This window comes from Ailuropoda melanoleuca, chromosome 13 (assembly GCF_002007445.2).
Source record: "Ailuropoda melanoleuca isolate Jingjing chromosome 13, ASM200744v2, whole genome shotgun sequence".
Taxonomy (NCBI): domain Eukaryota; kingdom Metazoa; phylum Chordata; class Mammalia; order Carnivora; family Ursidae; genus Ailuropoda; species Ailuropoda melanoleuca.
In genome coordinates, this window is record NC_048230.1 from 83,801,494 (window position 1) to 83,823,749 (window position 22,256).

At 35.8% G+C, this 22,256-nt stretch overlaps 1 protein-coding gene across 2 annotated transcripts in view; it reads left to right on the forward strand.

The window, feature by feature from the left end:
* The window catches only part of MACROD2 (mono-ADP ribosylhydrolase 2), a 1,910,609-nt gene that overhangs the window by 66,548 nt on the left and 1,821,805 nt on the right, over positions 1 to 22,256 (forward strand). For both annotated transcript variants that reach the window (XM_034641514.1, XM_034641515.1), the window contains exon 3: positions 4,563 to 4,670. In XM_034641514.1, coding sequence (XP_034497405.1) covers positions 4,563 to 4,670 — 108 coding nt within the window. The remainder of the gene's footprint in view (positions 1 to 4,562; positions 4,671 to 22,256) is intronic.

The following is a 22,256-nucleotide window of genomic DNA, read 5'->3' on the forward strand; positions in this document are numbered from 1 at the left end:
GCAGAGGCTCCCTCCCCCTTCCCTTTATCTTCCTATATCTGTGCTCGGATTCACAGCTCCCCGCTTCGTACCTCAATACTCAGCACTGGAGATGTTCATTTGTAGAGATCCAGATGTATCTTCCTGCGTCTCAGGCTGATTCCGTGGGTGTTCAGAATGGTCTGGTAGATATCCAGCTCGACTCGGACCAGCTGAGAAAGGGTCTCCTCCTCCTCCTTCATCTTTTCTCCTCCTTGCAGGAAGTGGTTGCCTTTCTGTTCATAGAGTTTCTGCTACTCTTTTCTTCATTCTCCAGTTGCATTCATAGGTATTCGGAATGGTTTGGTAGCTCTCTCGCTGAATTCCTGGGACCAGACGAACTTTAGGTCTCCTGCTCCTCCGCCATCTTGGAACGCCGAGCTGGAGCTCAACTCCTGTTTTAAACTGGGTTCCTTGCAGAAAGTGGTGGCTATTCTGTTCTTAGAGTTGCTGCTATTCTTTTCTTCATTCTCCAGTTGAGTTTGTAGGTGTTGAATGGTCTGATAGCTATCTAGCTGCATTCCTGGGACCAGACGAAATTTAAGCCTCCTGCTCCTCTGCCATCTTGGACTCGAGCCAAAAAACTGGGTTTCTCATCCGCTTCAACAATTAATCTTTTTCTTTTTCTTTTTATAGAAATTCCCCTCATTAAATGTTTGACTACTCATACTATCTAGCAAATATTCTCCACTACCAACTCTCAACTAATGTTTCAGCTGGTCCTTAATGTACAAAAGGCAACCTAATGAGAAATGGACTTACATTATTCAAAGAAAGAAGAACATGTCTTCTTTCTTTGAATAAGAGGAAAGACTGAAAAAGTCTTTTCCTTAACCAAACTTTAGTCAGGTTCCACTAAGCTTTTTTCTTGATTAGGCCAGATGATTGCTAGATTGACATAGTCCAGTTTTAGTAAGATTTCTGCTAAATCATTTTAGATAGAATTCCCACCCTCAGTATCGATCAAATTCCACATCCCCTCCCATACTCCAGGTGATGTCATCATCCTAGCTTGCCGTTAGCAAGTATCCTTAATCTGTTCAATCAGAATCTTCCCCTGCCTCCTGTTTTTCTTCTTAATAATTTTCCTTCCATTGATTCCCATTCCTTGATTATAAATCCCCACTTGTCTTTGCTATATTGGGAATTGAGCCTGATTCTATAGTGAGATCTCTTTTCCCCAATTGCAGTAGTTCCAGAATAAAATGTTTTTACCACTTTAACTACTGTCTAGCCCTTTTGTTGTTGTTTTTGCTTGTTTTACAATATAAATAGTATGCAGTCTAGAAGAACAATTACTATCGTATGTGTACACTGACAAATATTTCAACTTGCATTTGAATAAAGCCAATTGTGTGCAAAATGTGAATTAGTGCTTTGTGTATGTACATATAGGATGTCCATGAGGGAGCAATGCTTGACCATTTCCATTTTCTAACCCAGGATATAGGAAAAGATACATTGAGAGTGCTGATCAAACACCTTGTGTGAGAAGGAAAGCAGTGCATTGACATTCAAATAAGAGACATAGCCTCTGGTGGTAATTTATATTGTTGTGTTTGCAGAGAGTAGGTAGTGGTCAAAGTCTGCTGTTTGGTTTTGGCATATTGCTGAAGGAAATACTGATAATTATTAATATTCTCAAATTATAGCTTTTAATTACATTTATGCCTTTTTGATAACCATGTGAGAAATTGGGCAGCAAGTCTAAGTCTGGCTATGAGGAAAAAGGATGCTAATGTGAATTTTTTTTCTTAAAGATTTTATTTATTTATTTGACAGAGAGACAGCCAGCAAGAGAGGGGACACAAGCAGGGGGAGTGGGAGAGGAAGAAGCAGGCTCCCAGTGGAGCAGGGAGCCCAATGTGGGGCTAGATCCCAGGACCCTGGGATCAGGCCCTGAGCTGAAGGCAGACGCTTAATGACTGAGCCACCCAGGCACCCCAGGATGCTCATGTGAATTTTTAAAATAAGAGAGAAAGAGATAAAAGTATTTCTTCAGTATTGCTGATGATTCTAATAAGACCATTTTGAGTAACTTATTTGAATGACATGTCACAGCAGTCTATTTATTCAATATGTTGAATTTGCTTGAACTTTTAGTTTAGGCTCAAAATAACCCATTTTTAAAATTTGCAGATAAGAGATTAGAATTTCTTTGTGGTATAAATGGCTTAAACTTTGAGTCTTTCCAATATCATTCTTTGATGATTTCTTTATGTTTGGAGACAGAAATACGTGATTTGTTGTCACATATGTTAAAAAGTCACATTACTACAAATACAATATTACATAATGCTTCATGAGAAAATGAAAATGAAAGAACAAAATGCAACTTGAAGAAGGATATGAAATCTATCTAGCTTTGTATCCCAGGCTGGAAAGTCAAACTTTATGTTTTCTTTTGTGATATTCCTATCAATTTAATGCCTGATGGAGTTCTGAAACTCATTACTCAGACGTCTTTATAATTTCTAGGCTTAAAAATAGTCCAAATATCCAGATTTTTTTTTCAAACCCAACAAATATTTATTGTCATTTAACAATCTTTAATTGGAAATCAGGACTTTCTAATTTGGTAAAAATAGTAAGAATAGACACTGGATATGGAACTCAAGGTCTTCTGGCACAAAGTCTTTGTCATTGGGCCAGGCATTGACAGCTTGGTTAGAACATAAACAAAATCTGGTCTCTTTCACTAATGGAAAGAATAATAATAATAATAATAATAATAATAATAATACATGTAATGATACATCTTTCAAAATAATATCATTTGAAAATATCCCTTAACTACTGTGGTATTCTTAATATAGACGCTAAAATAGTTTGTCACCTTTGTAAAATCTTTGTTAAAAAAAATGGTAGTGTTTGTTGAGAGCTTACTGTGGAGCAAACATTATTCTAAGGGTAGTGAACTCATGTTAACTGGGAAGGAGCCAGTAGTTTATAGACTGAGGCATGGAGAAAATAAATAACTTTTCAGATGCCACCCAGTTGTTAACTGGCTGACCAAGATATGAACAGTCAGTCTGGTAGGAGAGTCTGTGCCCTTTGCCATTACCTGACAAAGGCAGACAGTACCAGTACTGTAGGAGCCCTTGAGGTGGTTTTTTATTTTGAGGTCTTCGAACATCTTTCTCTACTCTTTTAGCATACAATTTTCCCACATTATTCTCCTCTTCCTTATTATTATTACGGCTTCTACTGCCAAAACCAATGGGCATTTTGATTAGAATCCTTTAAGGAGAGAGGTGATTACAAAGAAGGGGATGCTTTGGAGGCAGAAAAAGGAAAGATCAGTTTTGTGGCCACAGATCATATCCGTGGTCTTGGCCAATTTTTTTCTGTGGTTATTGGGGCCCAAAGACAATTTTGGTGACTTGTGACCTATCACCTCCCATCTCTCAGATACTTAAAAATTAAATGCTCATTTAAGAGTGTCTTAGTGAATTAATAGCATTATCTTCCCCCTTGAAAGATTTGCACAGTCATAAATACTTTAAAAAGTTTAGGTTTATAAATCAGCTTTCCTAGAGGTATATTAAAAAGCTTTTTATGTATATTAATATATATTTTTAAAACATTGATTTTGTACAGCTTTGTTTAATGTCTTAAATTACTACTTGTTAAAAATGAATGAAACTCAAATTATAGTATTGCCATAAAACATTGGAAAATATGTCAAGTTGTAGAATGTAATGTTTTGGTTTGTTTTCAGTATACAAGCTTGCTGGCTGTTGTGTGCAGGACAGAGCTTTTTCTCTTTTATATTTAGCAGCTCCCTCTACAGTGAAAGGTTAATACAATTTGATAAGAAAAGTAGTTTCATCCATTCAAATATATTTTTTTAAGATTTTATTTACAGAGAGAGAGAGCACAGCAAAGGGGAGTGGCAGGCGGAGGGAGAGGGATAAGCAGACTCCCCGCTGAGCGGGGAGCCCAATATGGGGGGATCATGACCTCGAAGGCGGACACTTAACCGACTGAACCACCCAGGTGCCCCACCCATTCAAATATTCTTGATCCATCCCATTTTGAGGGACATTTGTTACTTAGGAGTAGCAAAGTTACGAAGAAGTAGCTGAACCTACATGTTTTTGCTCTGAGTGAAAATGTTTTTCAAGGATGACATTAGGTAACTAGAACGAAATAGAAATAAGCTTGTTCACCATGAAAATTTATTTTGTCTTGGTGATTGTACATCTTTTTCTTATCTTCTTATGAAACTAGTGGTACATAATTTTATTTTAAATTTGATATTTTCATAATAATAATAATAATAATAATAATAAACATTGAGTTTTTTGTTGACCAATATAACATGTCTGAATTTATTGAATGCCTATTATATATGTGATATTGCATTTGTATTGAGGAATGCATAATAAATAGAGACTAAGCCACAGCCCTGGTACTAACACATTTATTTCCACTTGTCTAATATACCAGATTGTGACCCATTTTGGCTCTTGTATCTAAATTGTCTTTATTAAATAAATTTAACTATTACTATTGACATATATTCCTTTTTTTTGTTACAGAAGAAAATACTCAGGAAACATCACAGGTGAAGAAAAGTTTGAGTGAAAAAGTTTCTCTCTATAGAGGTGACATCACATTGCTAGAGGTAGATGCTATAGTCAATGCGGGTGAGTACTTGATTTTTTTGTGTGTGATGTATTTGTTATACAAGTATTATTTTAAAATATTTTTCATAAACAGGAATATAAGTATTTTAGAAAAAGATGTTCTTCCTGGTATAGAAATACCTTATGTACTTCCCTTCTGGATTAGAAACACTGAGGATTTATTTTATGTCTGTGTTGCAGTTGATTTGTTAACTCATGGTATCCATGCTAAATTGAGACTAGGGTACTGCGCCACTGGAAAAGTGGTAGATTGTTGCAGAAAGTTCTTCAGAAAGAACTTCAGAAGCTCTATTATTGTTGGTTACATGCTTGAGTTAATAATTGGCCAACATAAAAACAAATTCATCAAGGTTTTTCTTTCTTTTGAAGAGTGGTAAAGAGATGATTGAACACCAGAAAAAAGTAAAATGGAAAGTAATTATTTCTGCTATTTCCAAATCACAGTTTTTTGGTTGCTACTTTTCATGTGTGATATGAAATGCTTTAATTATTTTAACAACCAATTAGGTAATTCTTATGTTTGAACATTGGGGAAATTAGCAGTGTTATTTATGGTAGTATCTCCTATATATTTTATTATGTGGCTGTATATCAAGAAATATATAGTAGTTGTGATTCTATAAAAATAAGTATCAATAATAAGAGGATATTCAATTATTTTAATTTGTGTTTTATAAAGGTAGGTTTTTTTCAGGTGGAAAATGCCAAATAAAAACAAATTTGTGCTTAGGGAAGGAGAGGCTTTATTCAAAAAGATTATTACAGTAAGGAGAATAGAACTATCCTAATATGAGGAGGAAGAATATTACAATGGAAAGAATATTGCAATAGGAAGAAACACTTCTACGATGAGCTCTATAAGCATCTCAAAGGCCAACCAGACAGGGTCTTTTCTTTCATAGGGAGGAGTAAACAGGGTAAAACAAATTGTGTGTGGGGTATTGGGATGAGTTGGTGGCATGATTGGAGATTTGATCAGGGAATATTCTTCCCTGAGGTCATCTGATTCTTGGGAGGGGTCATTCAAGAGGAGTTTTCACCTTCCATTGCTCAGGGGTGGGTCAAAGTCTAGGGACTTGGAAGAGGGAAAAAAGCCTGACTAAAGTTTGGTCAACTCCAGTTAACAGCCATTGACCAGCCAGAATGGTCAATGGGGACAAACAGTTCAGCTAATCATTTATGAGTGAAAGAATGGGAATTTGGAGGATCTGTGTCTTGGCCTTGTCATAGTTTACAAGAGGACATCTATGAGTTTTATCTAAGTCATATGGGGAAGACTTCTTTGCTATAAGCTGTTTCCTGGAACACAAAAGGGTGAGGGGTAATTTTTTGGCAGTCCCTGTTTTCCAGAAGTACAGGATTCATGTGAAGTCCAACATTGTCTCAAGGTTTCCTTTGGTGATGAAAAAATTCACATAGGATAGTAGGAGCGTGCCTTGGTGGGTGAACAGAAGGGTATCCTGGAGAACTGGAACATTAATGTAGCATAGTTTTGGTGATCCTGGAGGAAATCTGGAAGCCTAGTCAGCTTGTTAACTCCTGTAGAATTGGCTGTCGGTTGCTTTGTACTGTATTTTCTTTGCCATACTCACAGCTGTTTTTCTCTTTCTCTTCTTCTGATGCCTCTGTAATTCCTTTCTCATCTGTTGACTCTCTAAAATGCAAAACGCTTCATGAGAGGGGATCTGTCTTGGTCATTTAATCTCCTCCTAATGTGAATCACTTCTTTTGGACAGAATTCCAACCTCATATCACCTCATAGGCTACAAGTCTCTCTCCCTTATAGCTAGTCTCTGTGGGCTGTTCATTTGTGGCACTGGGTGTCAAGATGCTTTTCTTTGATCTGTGGGACCTCTGGAGAAGACATGCCCTTAAAAAGAATCTCATGAACTCCTCTCTAGTACAGAGGTTTAATAAGATCACTGTAGTTATTAAGTCATTAATGATTTGTTATGCCCTAAATTTTATAAACATGTGAGCTTTAATTTAAAAAAATTTTTAAAGCTTTTATGTATATATAACACCAGCCTTCCTGTATATCGTAATTTCTAGCCGTGGATCCTAGTTCTGCTCCGTGGAATACAATTAATGATATGTATTTCCTTCTTAAATACCTGAAGATGACTGTCTTGAGTTTTCTCTTTCTTGTTATTAACATAACATTGAATTTGCCAGGTTAGCGCACTTAATAATAGCAGTAATTATGGTCTTTCTTGGGTTTTGCCAACTGTATGCCTATGTATCACTCCCTTAAGGCTATAGACTGGTGTCTTTTCCATCTTTGTGTTACCTTCCAAAGCAATGGCATGCCATTATGTTCTTAATAAACACTTGATACTGTATATGTGTTAGATTGAACTATATGCAATTTTACCATGTGCTCCAAAGCACCTCTAACCAATAAATAGCACATTCAGCATTGAGGACTTGACATAGTGAATCAATGTGGCTCTGATTTAAAAAATGATTTATTTAATCAATAAATAAAATAGTTATGGGATAATTTTTGTTGAAATAGAATAAAATGGAAATAGGAAAATGTCACTAATGAGAAAATATACCATCACTATATTGATTCTTGTCCTTGCCTGTTTGCGTAATTGTTTCAAAGCTGCCACATTGTGTACGAGCGTTTGTTGAATTAATCTGAAGGCAGGCAGCAACTTTCACTCACTCCCAAAAGCCATTTGGCACCTTTGGCTCACCTCTCTGGCTGAGATTATATTATAATTTGGACATATTCTACATCTCACAAGGATAACCTCATCAGGAAGTTCCTGGGTGTATGGAAGAAAGATGCCAAATGTACAGTGTAATGACTCTGTTTACAGCTATCTGCTGTGCAGTTTGTTTGCCTGGTGTGTAAGGAGAGGAACAGCTGTTAATCTTTCAAGTGAACAAGGTAACATGGCAGGAGACTCCAGAGCTGCCTCTAGTGAGAGGGGAATGAGACCCCCAGTCACAGTGCCAAAGCAGCTCAGACATCACTTTCTATCAAACTTCTAAAGTTCTCTTTCCATGCCCATGGTAATAGTAGTACGTTGGAACACCTGGGCTTACTTGCCATGAATGAAATGATTTGATTTTTAAACTTTTTGCTAATAAAATATTTTATGGACTTGCTTGGATTTCTTTAAATGTGACCCAGGATGAGCCTCCTCTGTAATTTTTATTCTTCTCCATAGGAAATAATACATATTTGGTCTATTTTAATAAAACAGATTTTATAGGCAGTAGGGTGTATAAGGCAGTAGCACAGGGTTTAGAGTTAGGCAGACCCAAATTTAAAGTCAGGTTCTCATACCCAGGGCCATTTTTTGTTTAAACTTTTATGTTGAAATAATGATAGGAAATTACAACGATAGTACAAAGAGTCCTATGTACCTTTCACCTTCACCTGTGTAAGCCTCCCCCAGTGGTGCCATCATATAGCTGTAGTACAATATCAAAACCAGGAAATTGACATTGGTAATATTATTATTAACTAGACTGTAGACCTTATTCATTTTTCACCGTTTTTTAACCTGCATTTGTGTGTGTGTCTATAGTTCTCTGTAGTTTTATCCCATGTACAGATTCATGGTTATCACCATAATCAAGATACAGAACTGTTCAATTATCCTGAAAAGAATTCCCTTTGTAGTGGTACTGGTCTCTTTTGCCCTCCTCTCCTTGCACCCCCCATTCTTCATCTCTATAGTTTTGTCATTTTTAAGAATGTTATATCAATGGAGTCATACAATATGTAACCTTTTGAGGTTGATGTTTTTCACTAAACATAAAGCCCTTGAGGTCCATTCAGATTGTTGCATGTATCAGTAGTTCATTCCTTTTTATTGCTGAGTAGTAGTCCCTTGCATGGACATACCAAAGTTTGTCCAACCATCCACCCACTGAAGGACTTCTGGGCTTTCTTCAGTATTTTGCCATAACCAATAAAGCTACTATAAAAATTCACGTACAGGTTTTTGTATGTAGCAGTGTATAGGATGATCTGTTACTGTGACTAGGTCCTTGTATAATTTTGTATTAAGGCTGTTGGTCAAAGCGTTTTGGGTTTTCTGGAGCTTGGGGGAGAATACATTCATCTAATTTATGGTTCAGTATTGTATCATTAGAGACAATTTTACTTGTACTGTAATCACAGAAAAAATATTTTGTTGGCAGTATAATTGTTATCATTTGTGGATTGTGAGCTGTATAATGAAAAAGTTGGTTAACTCTCCAACTCTAATGGACTGTCTTTGGCCAAAGATTAATTCAGTTTGCCATAAATAGGATTTTTAAAGTGGAAAATGCGGAAGGTTGATTTGTTTATTTTAGTTTTTCCTGTCCCTACCCCAGCATGTGAAGGAGAGGTACGTTTACATTGTGGTTAATCATGGAGGGGTTGGAATCAGATCAATCATTATTTTAAATGTGTCTCTTCAACTTCCTGATCAAATGACTTTTGGTAAATTATTTAACCTTTTTGAGCCTTAGTTTGTTCATTGGTAAAATGGAGATAATAACAGGGCCTGCTTCTCAGGGCTGTTGAGAAAATCAAAAGAGATAATGTATACAAAGCACTTCACATAGTAGTGCCTAGTATATAGACACACTTGGTAAATGCTGGCAGAATTATACTGCTTAGTTATAAATCAGAAAACTGATATTTTTAAATGAACATCACAAGGTAACTACGCATGTTTTTCAAGTCTTATGCACATATAGATATTACCAACTAAATGGGTTGGTCCTATGTGTTCACAGCTTCAGCCACTATACTATTTACTTGAATTTTTTCCAGGAAAAGTTGTCCCAATTCTGAGGCTCTATGTTAAATGCCAAGTTTCTATAACATTGTTGGTAATTTTTATGAGCTAATGGCCCGGAAAAATTGTTTTAGTTTTCTTTAGTGATGTGTTCACCCCCACTTGCTTAAAGTAAATATTATTGTTACATATTCATTTAGTAAAACCTAAATAAGGCGTATTTGAAATTAGATTCCAAATCATCAAGAAAATAGGTTCATTTACTCTGAGAAATATTTTAGAACAATTGAGAGCAATTGCTTGATTCAATATAAATTTCATCTCTACTAGCAAAGTCCTTAAGTTTTATTCTTTATTGAATTTCTGTATTATATGTTTTTCTTTTAACATTTTGTTGGGCAATAATAGACACAAACACACACACATTAAGTGTATAGCTCAATGAAAATCCATCCAGATCAAAAAGCAGAACATTACCAGTACCTTGGAAGAGCCCTTGGTACACCCTAGTATTTTGTAGTGAATACAGGTTAGTATATTTACTGTCCTCGCTTCTAGAGCATAGATTAATTTTATCTTATTTTGTGATTTATATAAATGGTACCATATGATATTCTTCAATATTTGGCTCTTTTAGCTCACCATTATGAATGTAAGATTGATCTATATTGTTGTATACAGATACAGATCATTTGTTATTGTTATGTGATATTTCATTTTATGAATAGGCCACGATTTATCTATCCAATCTACTATTGATGGGCATTTCAGTAAATTCCAGTTTGCGATTATTAGTACTTTAGCAAACATTCTAACATATTTGTGTGTGTGTGTGTGTGTGTGTGTGTGTGTGTTTGTGACTAGATTATCTATATATAGGCAAAGGGGAAAGAATTACTGGATATCACTCTCTCCCTTCACTTCCCCTTCTGTGCTGAAAAGTTTCAAAATCACCACTGTGGATAGCTGTCATTTGGCCAACCTGTGAGATATGCTTGAATAGATGGGTGAGGGAAGAACTATTTTTTGAGATGAATTCTCAACAGTGTTTAAGTGTGAGCTTCCAGCTCTAAGGATCTCGGTATGTTCTCAGAAAAATACCGAGACAGAAAATAGAATTTCTGAGGGATACTGGGAAAAGGAGATTTAAATAAATCTAACAACCATCACCATTCCTCAACAGGAAGATGTAGGAATGTTAAAGATGTCAAAACTCCTGAAATAACCTAAATTTCTAATAAAAATTCCATTGATATTTCTGGGATTTTGTTCTGATGGTAGTCATTTTTGATTTTTTTTTATTTTGAAATTGACAAAATAATTCTAAAATATATCCAGTAGAATAAAAGGATGAGATTTGCCAAGAAATACCTGAAAAGGCAGACAAATGGCAGAGGTTGGGGAAGAGTCATACAATCCCAAATTAAAGTACATATGTGAAAGTTGTAATAATTAAAAAATATACATCACTATCTCATACCTTTCATGAATATAAATTCTATATAGAATTTATATTTAAAAGGCAGAAGAGGAATATAAGGGATTATGTGTTTTAGCTTTGGTGGGAAAAATCATTCTGAATTCAATACCGGAGAAAGAGATCAATAAGACAAAGACTGAAGAATTTGATAACATAAATATTCTTGAATGTTTCAAGAGAAAGTTGTACCATAAATATACTTGAGGGGCGCCTGGGTGGCTCAGTCATTAAGCGTCTGCCTTCGGATCAGGGAGTGATCCCAGAGTCCTGGGATTGAGTTCCACATCAGGCTCCTCCACTGGGAGCCTGCTTCTTCCTCTCCTACTACCCCTGCCTGTGTTCCCTCTCTCGCTGGCTGTCTCTCTCTCTCTGTCAAATAAATAAATAAAATCTTAAAAAAAATATATATATATATATTTGAATATTAAATGTCAAATTGGAAAGAAATATTAGCAACATATATGACAAAGGTTTACTGTTGTTATAATAATAAATAATAATAATAATAATCTTTCCTCAATTAAAAAATGACAGATGTCTAATAGAAAACTTGGTTAGGAATATGAACATGAAACTCTAAAAAAAAAAAACATGGAGGGGCACTTGGGTGGCTCAGTTGGTTAAGGGTCCAACTCTTGACTTCAGCTCAGGTCATGATCTCAGGATCCTGGGATTGGGCTTTGTGTCGTCTGCTTGTCCTTCTCCTTCTGCCCCTCCCCTCTGCTCGTGCTCTCTCTCTCTAAAATAAATAAATAAAATCTTTGAAAATAAATTAAAAATTTAGAAAACATGGAAATGCCTAATAAATATAAGAAAAAAGTATTTAATACTCTGAGGATGCAGTGAAAGGATAAATGAAAAAAAAGTCTTGTGATGTGAATCATCATTTTTTATGTTAGTTCTGCATCCTGACATAGTTTTTGAGATATTTCTACTCTTCAAATTATCAGTGCTTTGTTTTTCTGATCTACAGAGTTTTTTTTTCTTTTTCTGAATTATGGAATCAGACTAAACATTAAATCCTCCAAGGAATTAAAAGATAATTTTCAAAAGGAGATAATTGCCAAGTGAGAATGGATTGCTGTCAATAAATTCCCTTCCGAGTTGTCATCTATATTTGACCCCTGCTATACTTTTAAGGGAATAACCCTAGGAATTAAATAGTAACATAGTCCTCAAAGGACCTGAGAGACTAAAATTAAAAAAAAAAAAAAATTCAGGGAGAAAGTGGCAGTGGCTGATTGGGCATTTGTTCCTTGTTTTCAGATATTTCTTTCCACTGAGAATTTTTCAGTGCACTTAGGAAAACTTATAGTTTGTCACACCTACTGGTCAACTGGATTTTAAAAAACATATTATTAAAGATTTTGTTGGGTCTGATTACAAAAGGAACATACTTTAATATTTTAAACAGGGAAATATAAAATATAAAGAACAAAACATAATTTTTCATTTCAGTGTTTATGTTTCAGATTCTTTTCATTTTGTAGATTTTGAATTTTACAAAATACTGCTTAATTTTTTTGTTTTCTAAATGTGATCATTTTTATATGTCATCTTAAAAGGCTGCATTATATTAATCCACACGGATGAATATTTATTTAACTATTCTCTTGATGTTGGAAATTTTGATTGTTTCAAGTTTTTTACTGTTATAAACAGGCTGAGGCAAACATCCTAGCAGATAAATCTTTGTAAAAATCTTTGATTACTCCCTTGGAATAAATTCTTTGAAGTGAAATAATGGGAGTATGAAAGTTTTTATTTATTTTATTTATTAACTATTTTGGGGGTATGAAAGTTCTTATACTTTGATGGATGTAACCAAAATAGCTCTGTGGACAGGTTAAATGAATTTATATCTCTCAAGTTATAAGTATGAATTTAGCACTAAGTTTGATGACTTTTTAAAAAAATTTATGCCTTAGAATTGTATTTCATTGTTTTAATTTCCATTTCTTTGAAGACAAGGGCCATAGTTTTTGGTATTACCTTCTGAAATAGAAAGCAGGATTTTACCTATACTGTTTTATTGGCACCGATGAGGTACAAGTAACTTACTCGTGGTAGTCAGGAGACATGGGGTGAGGTTGGTTGGTTAGAGGCCTGGTGAGAAGAGTACTGAGTGTTTCTCAAATGAGATACCCAGTAGCTTAAGTTCAGTGGCACTGCTTCTCTTTCAGAAATTCAAGATGGTAGGGTCAGAGATAGGCACTGAAGTTCCCTAAAATAACTTTTATTGTAAGTAGTACCTAGCATCTTGCATAGCACTTGACACTGCACATGTTTTGTGGTGTGGCTTTGGCTCTTAGGGGTCATCAAGTATAGTTTCTCTGAAACTTGGAGCCTTTATTCTAGGCAAGAGAATATCAGAGCCCACCCCTGGGGCTAGAATGGGTGGAGTTTCATAGGTGCTATATAAGCCAGAACACTCAGGTTTTGTAAAGAGAGTCTTGACATTTACAGAAAGCATCCCCAGCTTCAGAAGCTGGACTCAACCTTCTCAATGTTACTTTCCATGTGGATTGAGCCAATTGAACTGAGACTGTGGAGGATGGAACCAGTCCTCTGGGAGCATAAGCAGCTGTGCTTACATTAGCAGGAGGGGCATGGGGAAGTGGATTCTAATTCAACTGGTAGTAACAATAAATACAAATACCTTCTGCCATAGTTTAATTCTTATAATTGCACAACTTGTCAGAAGTTGGTTACAGTTAAATATAAGTAAGAGCTGAACTTTATAATGGTGCTAAATAACATTTCATGAGGCCTAGAGGCTATCTAATGCTCATATGCAACTTTATTTGGAATTCTCTGTGCTCTTTTTCTTTTTGAAATTATACAGTAAAATTTAAAATTTTTTTGGTACACTTCATTAATTTTAACTAAAGGAAATGTATATTTTGTTACATATACAAGTCAACTTAATTTCTATAAAATTACTTCATAAAATGGGCAGAAGATATGAACAGACACTTTTCCAATGAAGACATACAAATGGCTAACAGGCACATGAAAAAATGTTTCAAAATCATTAGCCATCAGGGAAATTCAAATCAAAACCACACTAAGATACCACCTTACACCAGTTAGAATGGCAAAAATTGACAAGGCAAGAAATAACAATTGTTGGAGAGGATGTGGAGAAAGGGGATCCCTCCTACATTGTTGGTGGGAATGCAAGTTGGTACAGCCACTCTGGAAAACAGTGTGGAGGTCCCTTAAAAAGTTAAAAATTGAGCTACCCTATGATCCAGCCATTGTACTACTGGGTATTTACCCCAAAGATACAGACGTAGTGAAGAGAAGGGCCATATGCACCCCAGTGTTCATAGCAGCATTGTCCACAATAGCTAAATCATTGAAGGAGCCGAGATGCCCTTCAACAGAAGACTGGATTAAGAAGCTGTGGTCCATATGTACAATTGAATATCACTCAGCTATCAGAAAGAACGATTTCTCAACATTTGCTGCAACATGGACGGCACTGGAGGAGATAATGCTAAGTGAAATAAGGCAAGCAGAGAAAGACAATTATCATATGGTTTCTCCCATCTATGGAACATAAGAACTAGGAAGATCGGTAGGGGAAGAAAGGGATAAAGAAAGGGGGAGTAATCAGAAGGGGGAATGAAGCATGAGAGACTATGGACTCTGAGAAACAAACTGAGGGCTTCGGGGGGGAGTGGGGGAATGGGATAGGCTGGTGATGGGTGGTGGGGAGGGCACGTATTGCATGGTGCACTGGGTGTTATACGCAACTAATGAATCATCGAACTTTACATCAAAAACCAGGGATGCACTGTATGGTGGCTAACATAATATAATAAAAAATATTTTTAAAAATCACTTCTTTGTGACTTTTGGGGAGCTTCTACTTATGGGCTCAAAAGCATCTACATGATATTCATTCTGTTCTTTTGCCTCAATGCAATTGTAGTCGTTTAGCTTACTTAACTTTTCTACAATTGAGAAAAATTTCTCCGATCATTAATTCATATAAAATTAGGCTTCATAAGTAATATTGAAGAAAGATAGCTTATCAGTAGAAAGTAGACATCCTCATATTTGAATGAAATATAAATCTATTAAACTTCAGTTTCAGAGAACTTAATGATTTTTATTAACTTTGTGTTTGGTGAATAGTCCCTTTATGAAATAAATTCTATATACTTAAAAAGGAAAAAGTCAATGCTTGGTACTTGAGTAGGAAGAATATTCTTATTGATAGTTCAGATTTGGTACATTTTGATTGACAAGTGGTTTATTAAACTTGTTATATAAAGAAAGATTCTGGCCATTTTAAAAGAAAGAAAGGTTGAGAATTATTTTTCAACATTCTTAACTGCTCTAGCTTTCTCATTATAGAAGCAGCCAATGTTTGCTTTAAAATAGGGACAGAAATAAACATTTTATTTTGGCGTTTTATCAGAGGCTTTTTCACTACTCCTTTCATTCTTGTAATTGTTTGAAGAAACAGATTTATGGCATGAAATTTCCCAGGCTTCTTTTGACCTTGAGGTATAATCTGATTTGCTTTGTTAAGTTTTAATTTTATGACACATCACATCTCTGTTGTATCTAAAATTAAACTTCAGGGTAGAGGTATATTTTTCCACATTGGGATTGTGAACAGAATAAATTACCAGAGAATTATGTTTAAATGAATGTGTAAGTATAGGAATGTTGACTAGGCTAGCTACACCTCCCCATATAAACAGCTTGTTAATGTGCAATCAGTCACTGGAGTTGCCATGAACTTGGAGCTTAATGAACAGGTGGAGAAAGAGGATGAATCCCAATCCAAAATGGATCTGACAGTTTATCAGGCAATTTCACTGATCGCTAATCCATTTTGCTTGGCAACTTAATTTATCACACAGTTAGAATTTTCATCCCATGGGTTTCCAGGTGGAAATTAATTCAGAAACATGTCCAGTCCATGGGGTTTAAGAGACCTGCTTAAGCTTTGTGAGGACATTTAGAAATAAGTTATTTTAAGTGCATAAAATAGGTTTCCCTTATGATTTTATTTGTGTTTAAGTCCTTAAAATGTGTGGACGGTACTACCATTTGATAGTATATCATGACAGTGAATTAAGGTTTATTTGTTTATGTAAGAAAATTTCTAGGTTAAATAGACAAATTGTTAATTTTAATTCATTGGTGAAATAGCTAATAAGTGTGTTAAATAATCCTGTGAATATAATTCTGTCTTTACATATAGAAAAATTACTGATCTTAATGTGTTCAAAAGCATCCATAGCAAGAAATAATGAGCAAAAGAAATTATTTCTTTAAAGCTCACAACTTTACATCCTCCGGATACTTACAGATTCTCTAATTAGATTAACTTATGGCTTATTATTTAAAAATATCTATTAAAGCAATATTCTTTCAGTAAGGAAAAGATGCAACCTGCATTTCATAAGTCACACTCTGACTCTGCTTAGGATTTGCAAGGATCAGCCTCATTAATTGGGCTTGGCTTAGGACCTGGCTGTGGTTTAAAATAACCTCAAAGTCAGAAACATGTTTTCTTCACTTTTTGAAAACTTGATTTATAGTGCATAGAAAGTTAAATTGAATATTGATCCTTGAAAAGCAAATGTGTCCTGTAAAAATGACGGAACAAAAGAACACAATAAAAGATGATAGAGTGATTGATTGTCCTCAGCTTAGGGATAGGAGCTGCCTCCTCACATGTCATCTTCTCTAGGCATCTGTGGCTCTGATAGGGTGATGGAGATGAAGTGTTAGAGGAGATTAGTTGCACCCTGGCATGAACTGTTACATTTTATAAGAAGATTGAGGAAGGCTGTTAACAAATCATTTCTAAGAAGGAATTTGAGGAATGAGGAATAGAACACAAGATCAATAAGATCTATGATATAACTCCAGGAGGGTACACCAGGGAATTCCTTATAATTTCTCAAGCCCTGTAGCACATTCAAAAAGAATTTAAGTCAGTGAAAAATAGGATGACAGAAAACCTTAAACTGGCATAATGGTGTCATTGATTGGATGTGTCAGGCAAATTGTGACTATCATTCTTATGACCACGTTGATTAAAGTAATATCTTCATAATCTAGAGGGGCTCAGTGTTGGATCATCCTGGCACCTTTCCCAAATCCCCTTTCTGAGTCTTTGGCATTTTTCCCTGGAACATATTGCAAACCTGTGCCTTATCATTTTAGAAACTGGACTTTCATTTTTAAATTTAGGAGAAAATGGTCACTCAGTCCAGTATTAGTTTTGGGGAATCAAACCAAAAGAAAAAAAATCTGCAGGGAATTGTTTGACTTTATTATTCTTTTTTACAAGACTAATGATTGCAATAAGCTCTTGTGGGCATCAGAATCACCCAGAAGCTTGTTTTCAATGCTGTTTCCCAGCCTCCAATACCCCAGGATTCAGATTCAGTGGGTCTAGGAGGTGCTTTTGGAATCTTGATATAACAGGCATCCTGATGTAGAGGTTCTGTTGAGAATCATTTCCATAAATGATGGGGCTTAGAGCGTGTCAAGAAAGGTCCATGCACTTGCTCTCTGGTACTCTTTTTCAGACATTTTTGAAATCTTCTTTCTTCAGGGCTTTCACAGATATGTGTTGGAAAGAGCTGTATCTCCCTCTGTTTTCTTAAAGCAGCTGGGCTTTAATACTTACTTTTCCCTTTTCTTCCTGTCCCTTTATTCCTTATTTTCAACTTCTTATATCCTTTTCTTCCTTCCTTCCTTCCTTTTCCTTCCTTCCTTCCTTCCTTCCTTCCTTCCTTTTTTTTTTTTTAAGATTGTGTTTATTTGACAGAGAGAGACACAGTGAGAAAGGGAACACAAGCAGGGGGAGTGGGAGAGGGAGAAGCAGGCTTCCCACTGAGCAGGGAGCCCCATGTGGGGCTCAATCCCAGGACCCTGGGATCATGACCTGAGCCAAAGGCAGACGCTTAATGACTGAGCCACCCAGGCGCCCCCCTTCCTTCCTTCTTTCTAATGCATATTGTGTTAAAATTTGTGCCTAATTTTCTGCCAGACATTGGGATGATAGTCTTTGTTCTAAAGGACCTTATATTTTCCAGGAAGATACATATATACGTAAGCAACGATATGATGGAGGACTAATGACAAGTGGCACAGAAGAAATATGAATCAAATGCCAGGGAAGGAGTCAATATTGTGAGTGTGGATATCAGGAAAGACTTTATAGGTATGATGGTAAAGCATTGAGGAGAGTAGCATTTCGGTAGGCATAAAAATAAGGAATTGCATGAAAAAAGACCCCAGCCATGAGAAAGTCTGGCCTTTTGAAGAAATGGTACATTGGTCTAAGGTTTGTTTGTGACACTGGAAATATCACTGGTTAAGGAGTAAAGAAACTGGGGCTCAAATGTTGGTGTGGGCCTAATGAATTGAGATTTGGTGACTTCTAGTGTATGTCCATATGTGTCTTTTTCTTACTTTACTGGTTCTAGTCTTTGGTTTATCTTTCTGCATGGCTGACTTGTCTCAAAGAAGAGTGTATACTGTTCCCTGTGGTATCTTTCTGGACTATCTCTGATTCATCACCGCACCAAGAATCCATCACTGAATCAGTTGGGGAATCAGTAGAATTTAGTGGTTGTGGTAGGCTGAAAAACAGACCCCCCCAAAGACACCCACCTCCTAAATCCCTGGAATTTATGAATATTACCTTAGATGGCTGGTGTAATTAAGTTAAAGATCTTGAGATTTTACTATTTACATTGAAGAAGGCAATGTGAAGATGGAGCCGAGAGAAATCTGAAGATGCTAGCCTTGAAGATTGGAGTGGTATGGCAATACAGAAGAAATGCTGGCTGCCACCAGAAGCTGAAAGAGGCAAGGAGCTTCTCCCTGTTGTCTCCAGAGGGAGGGCAGCCTTTTTGACACCTTGGTTTCTGCCCAGGGAAACTGCTTTTGGACTTCTGGTCTCCAGACTCTGAGAAGATACGTGTGTATTGTTTTAGACCATGTAGTTTGTGGCAAATTTTTTAATAGCAGCTCTGGGAAACTAATAGTTAAGAGGTTGGGCTCTGAAGTTGGAAAGATAGGGATCTTATTTTTGGTGTGATCTTAAACAGTTCCTCAGATCTCTAATGTTTATAGAGTAGCTTTGAGGAGGAAATGACCTAACATGTATATGTCCTTTGTATGGTGTTCGGTTCCTGATACATTTTGTAAATTATTTAATAAATATTAAATATGGTAGGGATCGTGATGATGACAGTGGTAATCTGAAAAATATAAAACAAAAGAGGAGGAAACCCAAATGGATCCATTGTGCTTTATAACATTTCTAATTTAATAAACTGCTGACTATATTACTTCTGAGTAACTGTTACTCTTACTGTGTAAATGGCTGATAATAAAATGCCCACTAAGAAGCCATTTAGTGAAGCGTGAGCATCCTGCAACAAAAAATCCTCAAGTTGGATTTATGTTCCATTAGGAAGACAGTGAGAGATCTTGTCTTTTGGGTGAGGGTTTTTTTGTTTTTTTCCTGTTTTTCTTTTGTTTAACTTGTAGTTCTTCAGATAGCCTGCAGCTTGGAAGGAGATACCTTTTGATTGAAAAACTTTTTTGGTAGCTAGTAGAGGTGATCTCAGTGAAGAATCAATTTGGTCACTAATTAGAAATTCATATTGCTTTTAATTCTTCTAATAGTTCCAGGAGTTTGAGTTGAAATTGAGACTTACATCTTTCTTCAGTGCTACATGTAGCCACTCATGATAAGTATAGGAATAAAAATCAGAAAAAAAGGTAAAATAAAATACAACATAGAAATATGCGTATTGTAGTGATCCTGATTTTTCTTTATGAAAATTGAGATCCAATAAATAAATTTGTGTTGGAATTATCAGGCTTTCAAACATTATTCTTCAAGCATGAAACAGCCACCCTGTTAGTAAGCCAAGATATTAGATTTGTAGATTTACTGAGCCATATGGGTAGGTATTGACTAGATCGCTTTGCATTGTGATAGAACTGATGTCATTTAAGAATCAGGTGGGTCTGATTTGTGAGTCTTGGGAAAACAGTTGCTTGGCAGCGGTGACAGACAGGTCTTCTCCCTGCTGCCATCAGTACACTTGAGGCAGTGAGCTGTTTAACTCATTCCATCACACTGAGGCTTCTACCCATGAAGTGAACCATTATTTAGAGAATTTTGTCTTCTTGGGAATTATTAAAATACAATTACCAAATATAATCTCACTATAGTGTTTCGTCAGATCAAGAGCTTTTTTGGGGGCAAAGACTGTAATCCATGTATGTATCTCCAATGCCTTCCACTATGGCCCATTGTTAGTATTCAGCAGATGCTTGTAGAACTAATGAATGGTTGAGTATGTTGCTTCCTATAATCAAGGCTTTTAGTTAGAATGATGGTAAATAGACTCAGACATCGAATGTTTTCTTTTTTCTATCAGTTAGCAAGACTCCCTCAAATGGTGGATTTTTTAAATTTTTTAATGTGATTTTTTTTTTCTTTTTATTTAAAATTTCTTTGGAAGCACAAATGATATAAACATAATAATGTAAATAAAGTAAGAGGAGAGGTGCCAGGGTGGTGCAGTCAGTTAAGGTCTGGCTATTGGTTTTGGCTCAGGTTGTGATCTCAGGGTTGTGAGATCGGGCCCCATGTCAGGCTCCATGCTCAGTGGGGAGTCTGCTTCAGACTATCTCTCCCTCTCCCCTGCCACCCCCCCACCCCGTGCTCTCTTTCTCTAAAATAAATAAATCTTTAAAAAATATTTTAAAAAATAAAATGAGAGGAAATAAATTATCACTTATACTACTTTCTAGAAAACTGATTTTTCCCCTATTTGTTTTGATGTATTTATACATATTTAGGGGGGCATATTTTTGATTAGAACCCAGATTTATTTTGGTACACAGAGTTTTCCACTTAATATGAACATTTTTCATATAGTTTCATATAGTTCATAATTATGATTTTAAATGGCTACATAATATATGCTCTACTTCCTTTTCTACTTCCCTCCATATCCCTATCTGCTTTGTCTTTCTAGTGAATTCCACTTAGTTTTCAAGGCCTGGTTCAATGATCCCTTTATTTCTCTTGACTTTTGTGATCCTAATATTTTGCACATATATTGGCTGTAGAATTTTTGATATTATATAACTTTTTTTTTCAAGAATTATGAGAAATGAGGTACATCAGAGCATGGATTACACAATTCTGTGTCTTGATGACTCACTTAGTAATGGTCACGTAGTGGGCACTCAACAAATACTTGTAGAGTGCAGATATCATTCTAGGGCCTGTGAATGGAAGGATGAATAAGACAGTTTCTGGATTTGATGCTCAAAGTGGAAATTGCTATTTTAGAGTTGTGTCTATGGTACTAGGAAAACCCAGAGGAGCCTGGCATATTCATGTCATTGCTTTTTCTTTCTTATGAATTTTTTTCGGGGGACAGTATTTCCAGGAATGGTATTCCTAAGCCAAGGAGTATTAACAACTATATGGTTTTTGATATTTCTCATCAAATTATTTTCCAAAAAATTCTGTTCTGTCATGGGCCTTGTTTGCCCATGTTATTTTCTCATATGCGTTTGGTATCTTGAAAAATATTTTTCACCTAATTGTATAATTTCCTTATATAATAGAGGTAGGCAGAATTCTAAGATGTTGCTCAAGATTTTTCATATTCCCTCCCCCAGTATACATGCTCCAAGTAATTACTGGGACTGTAAATTTGATAGATTTTACTCTCATGGTTAGGTTATATTATTTGGTACAATTGACATTAAGAAAGAGAGATTATCAGGATGGGTCTGATCCTACATAGCAGTTAAGACCACATTAGCCCTTTATTTTTTAACTTTCATTATTTTTTCCCCTACATTAGCCCTTTAAAAACAGTTTTCTCTGGCTGGTAATAATAGAGGAAATCAGAAAATTTAAAAACATGAGGATTCATGACACGTTTGCTGGATTGAGGAGGCCACATGGAAAGGAACTAGACTTGAAATACTCAAGTGCTCAGCCTCTAGTTGTGAGAGTGACTCCTGGCTGACAGCCAGCAAGGAAACAGGGGCCTGGGTCCTACCTTTGTGAGGTATTAAATTCTGTCAACAGGAGTGACCTTGAAAGAAGATTTTTCTCAAGTTTTAGGCTATGACTCAGCTCCACCAATACCTTAATTTCAGGCTTGTGATACCTAGTCACACTGTGTCTGTATTTCTGGACTACAGAAATGTGAGCTAATTAAATGGTGTTGTTTTAAGCTGCTAAGTTTATGGTGATTTTTAGGCAGCTATAGAAAATGGATATGATAATATGTTAATCATTTATGATATTTACTATATGTA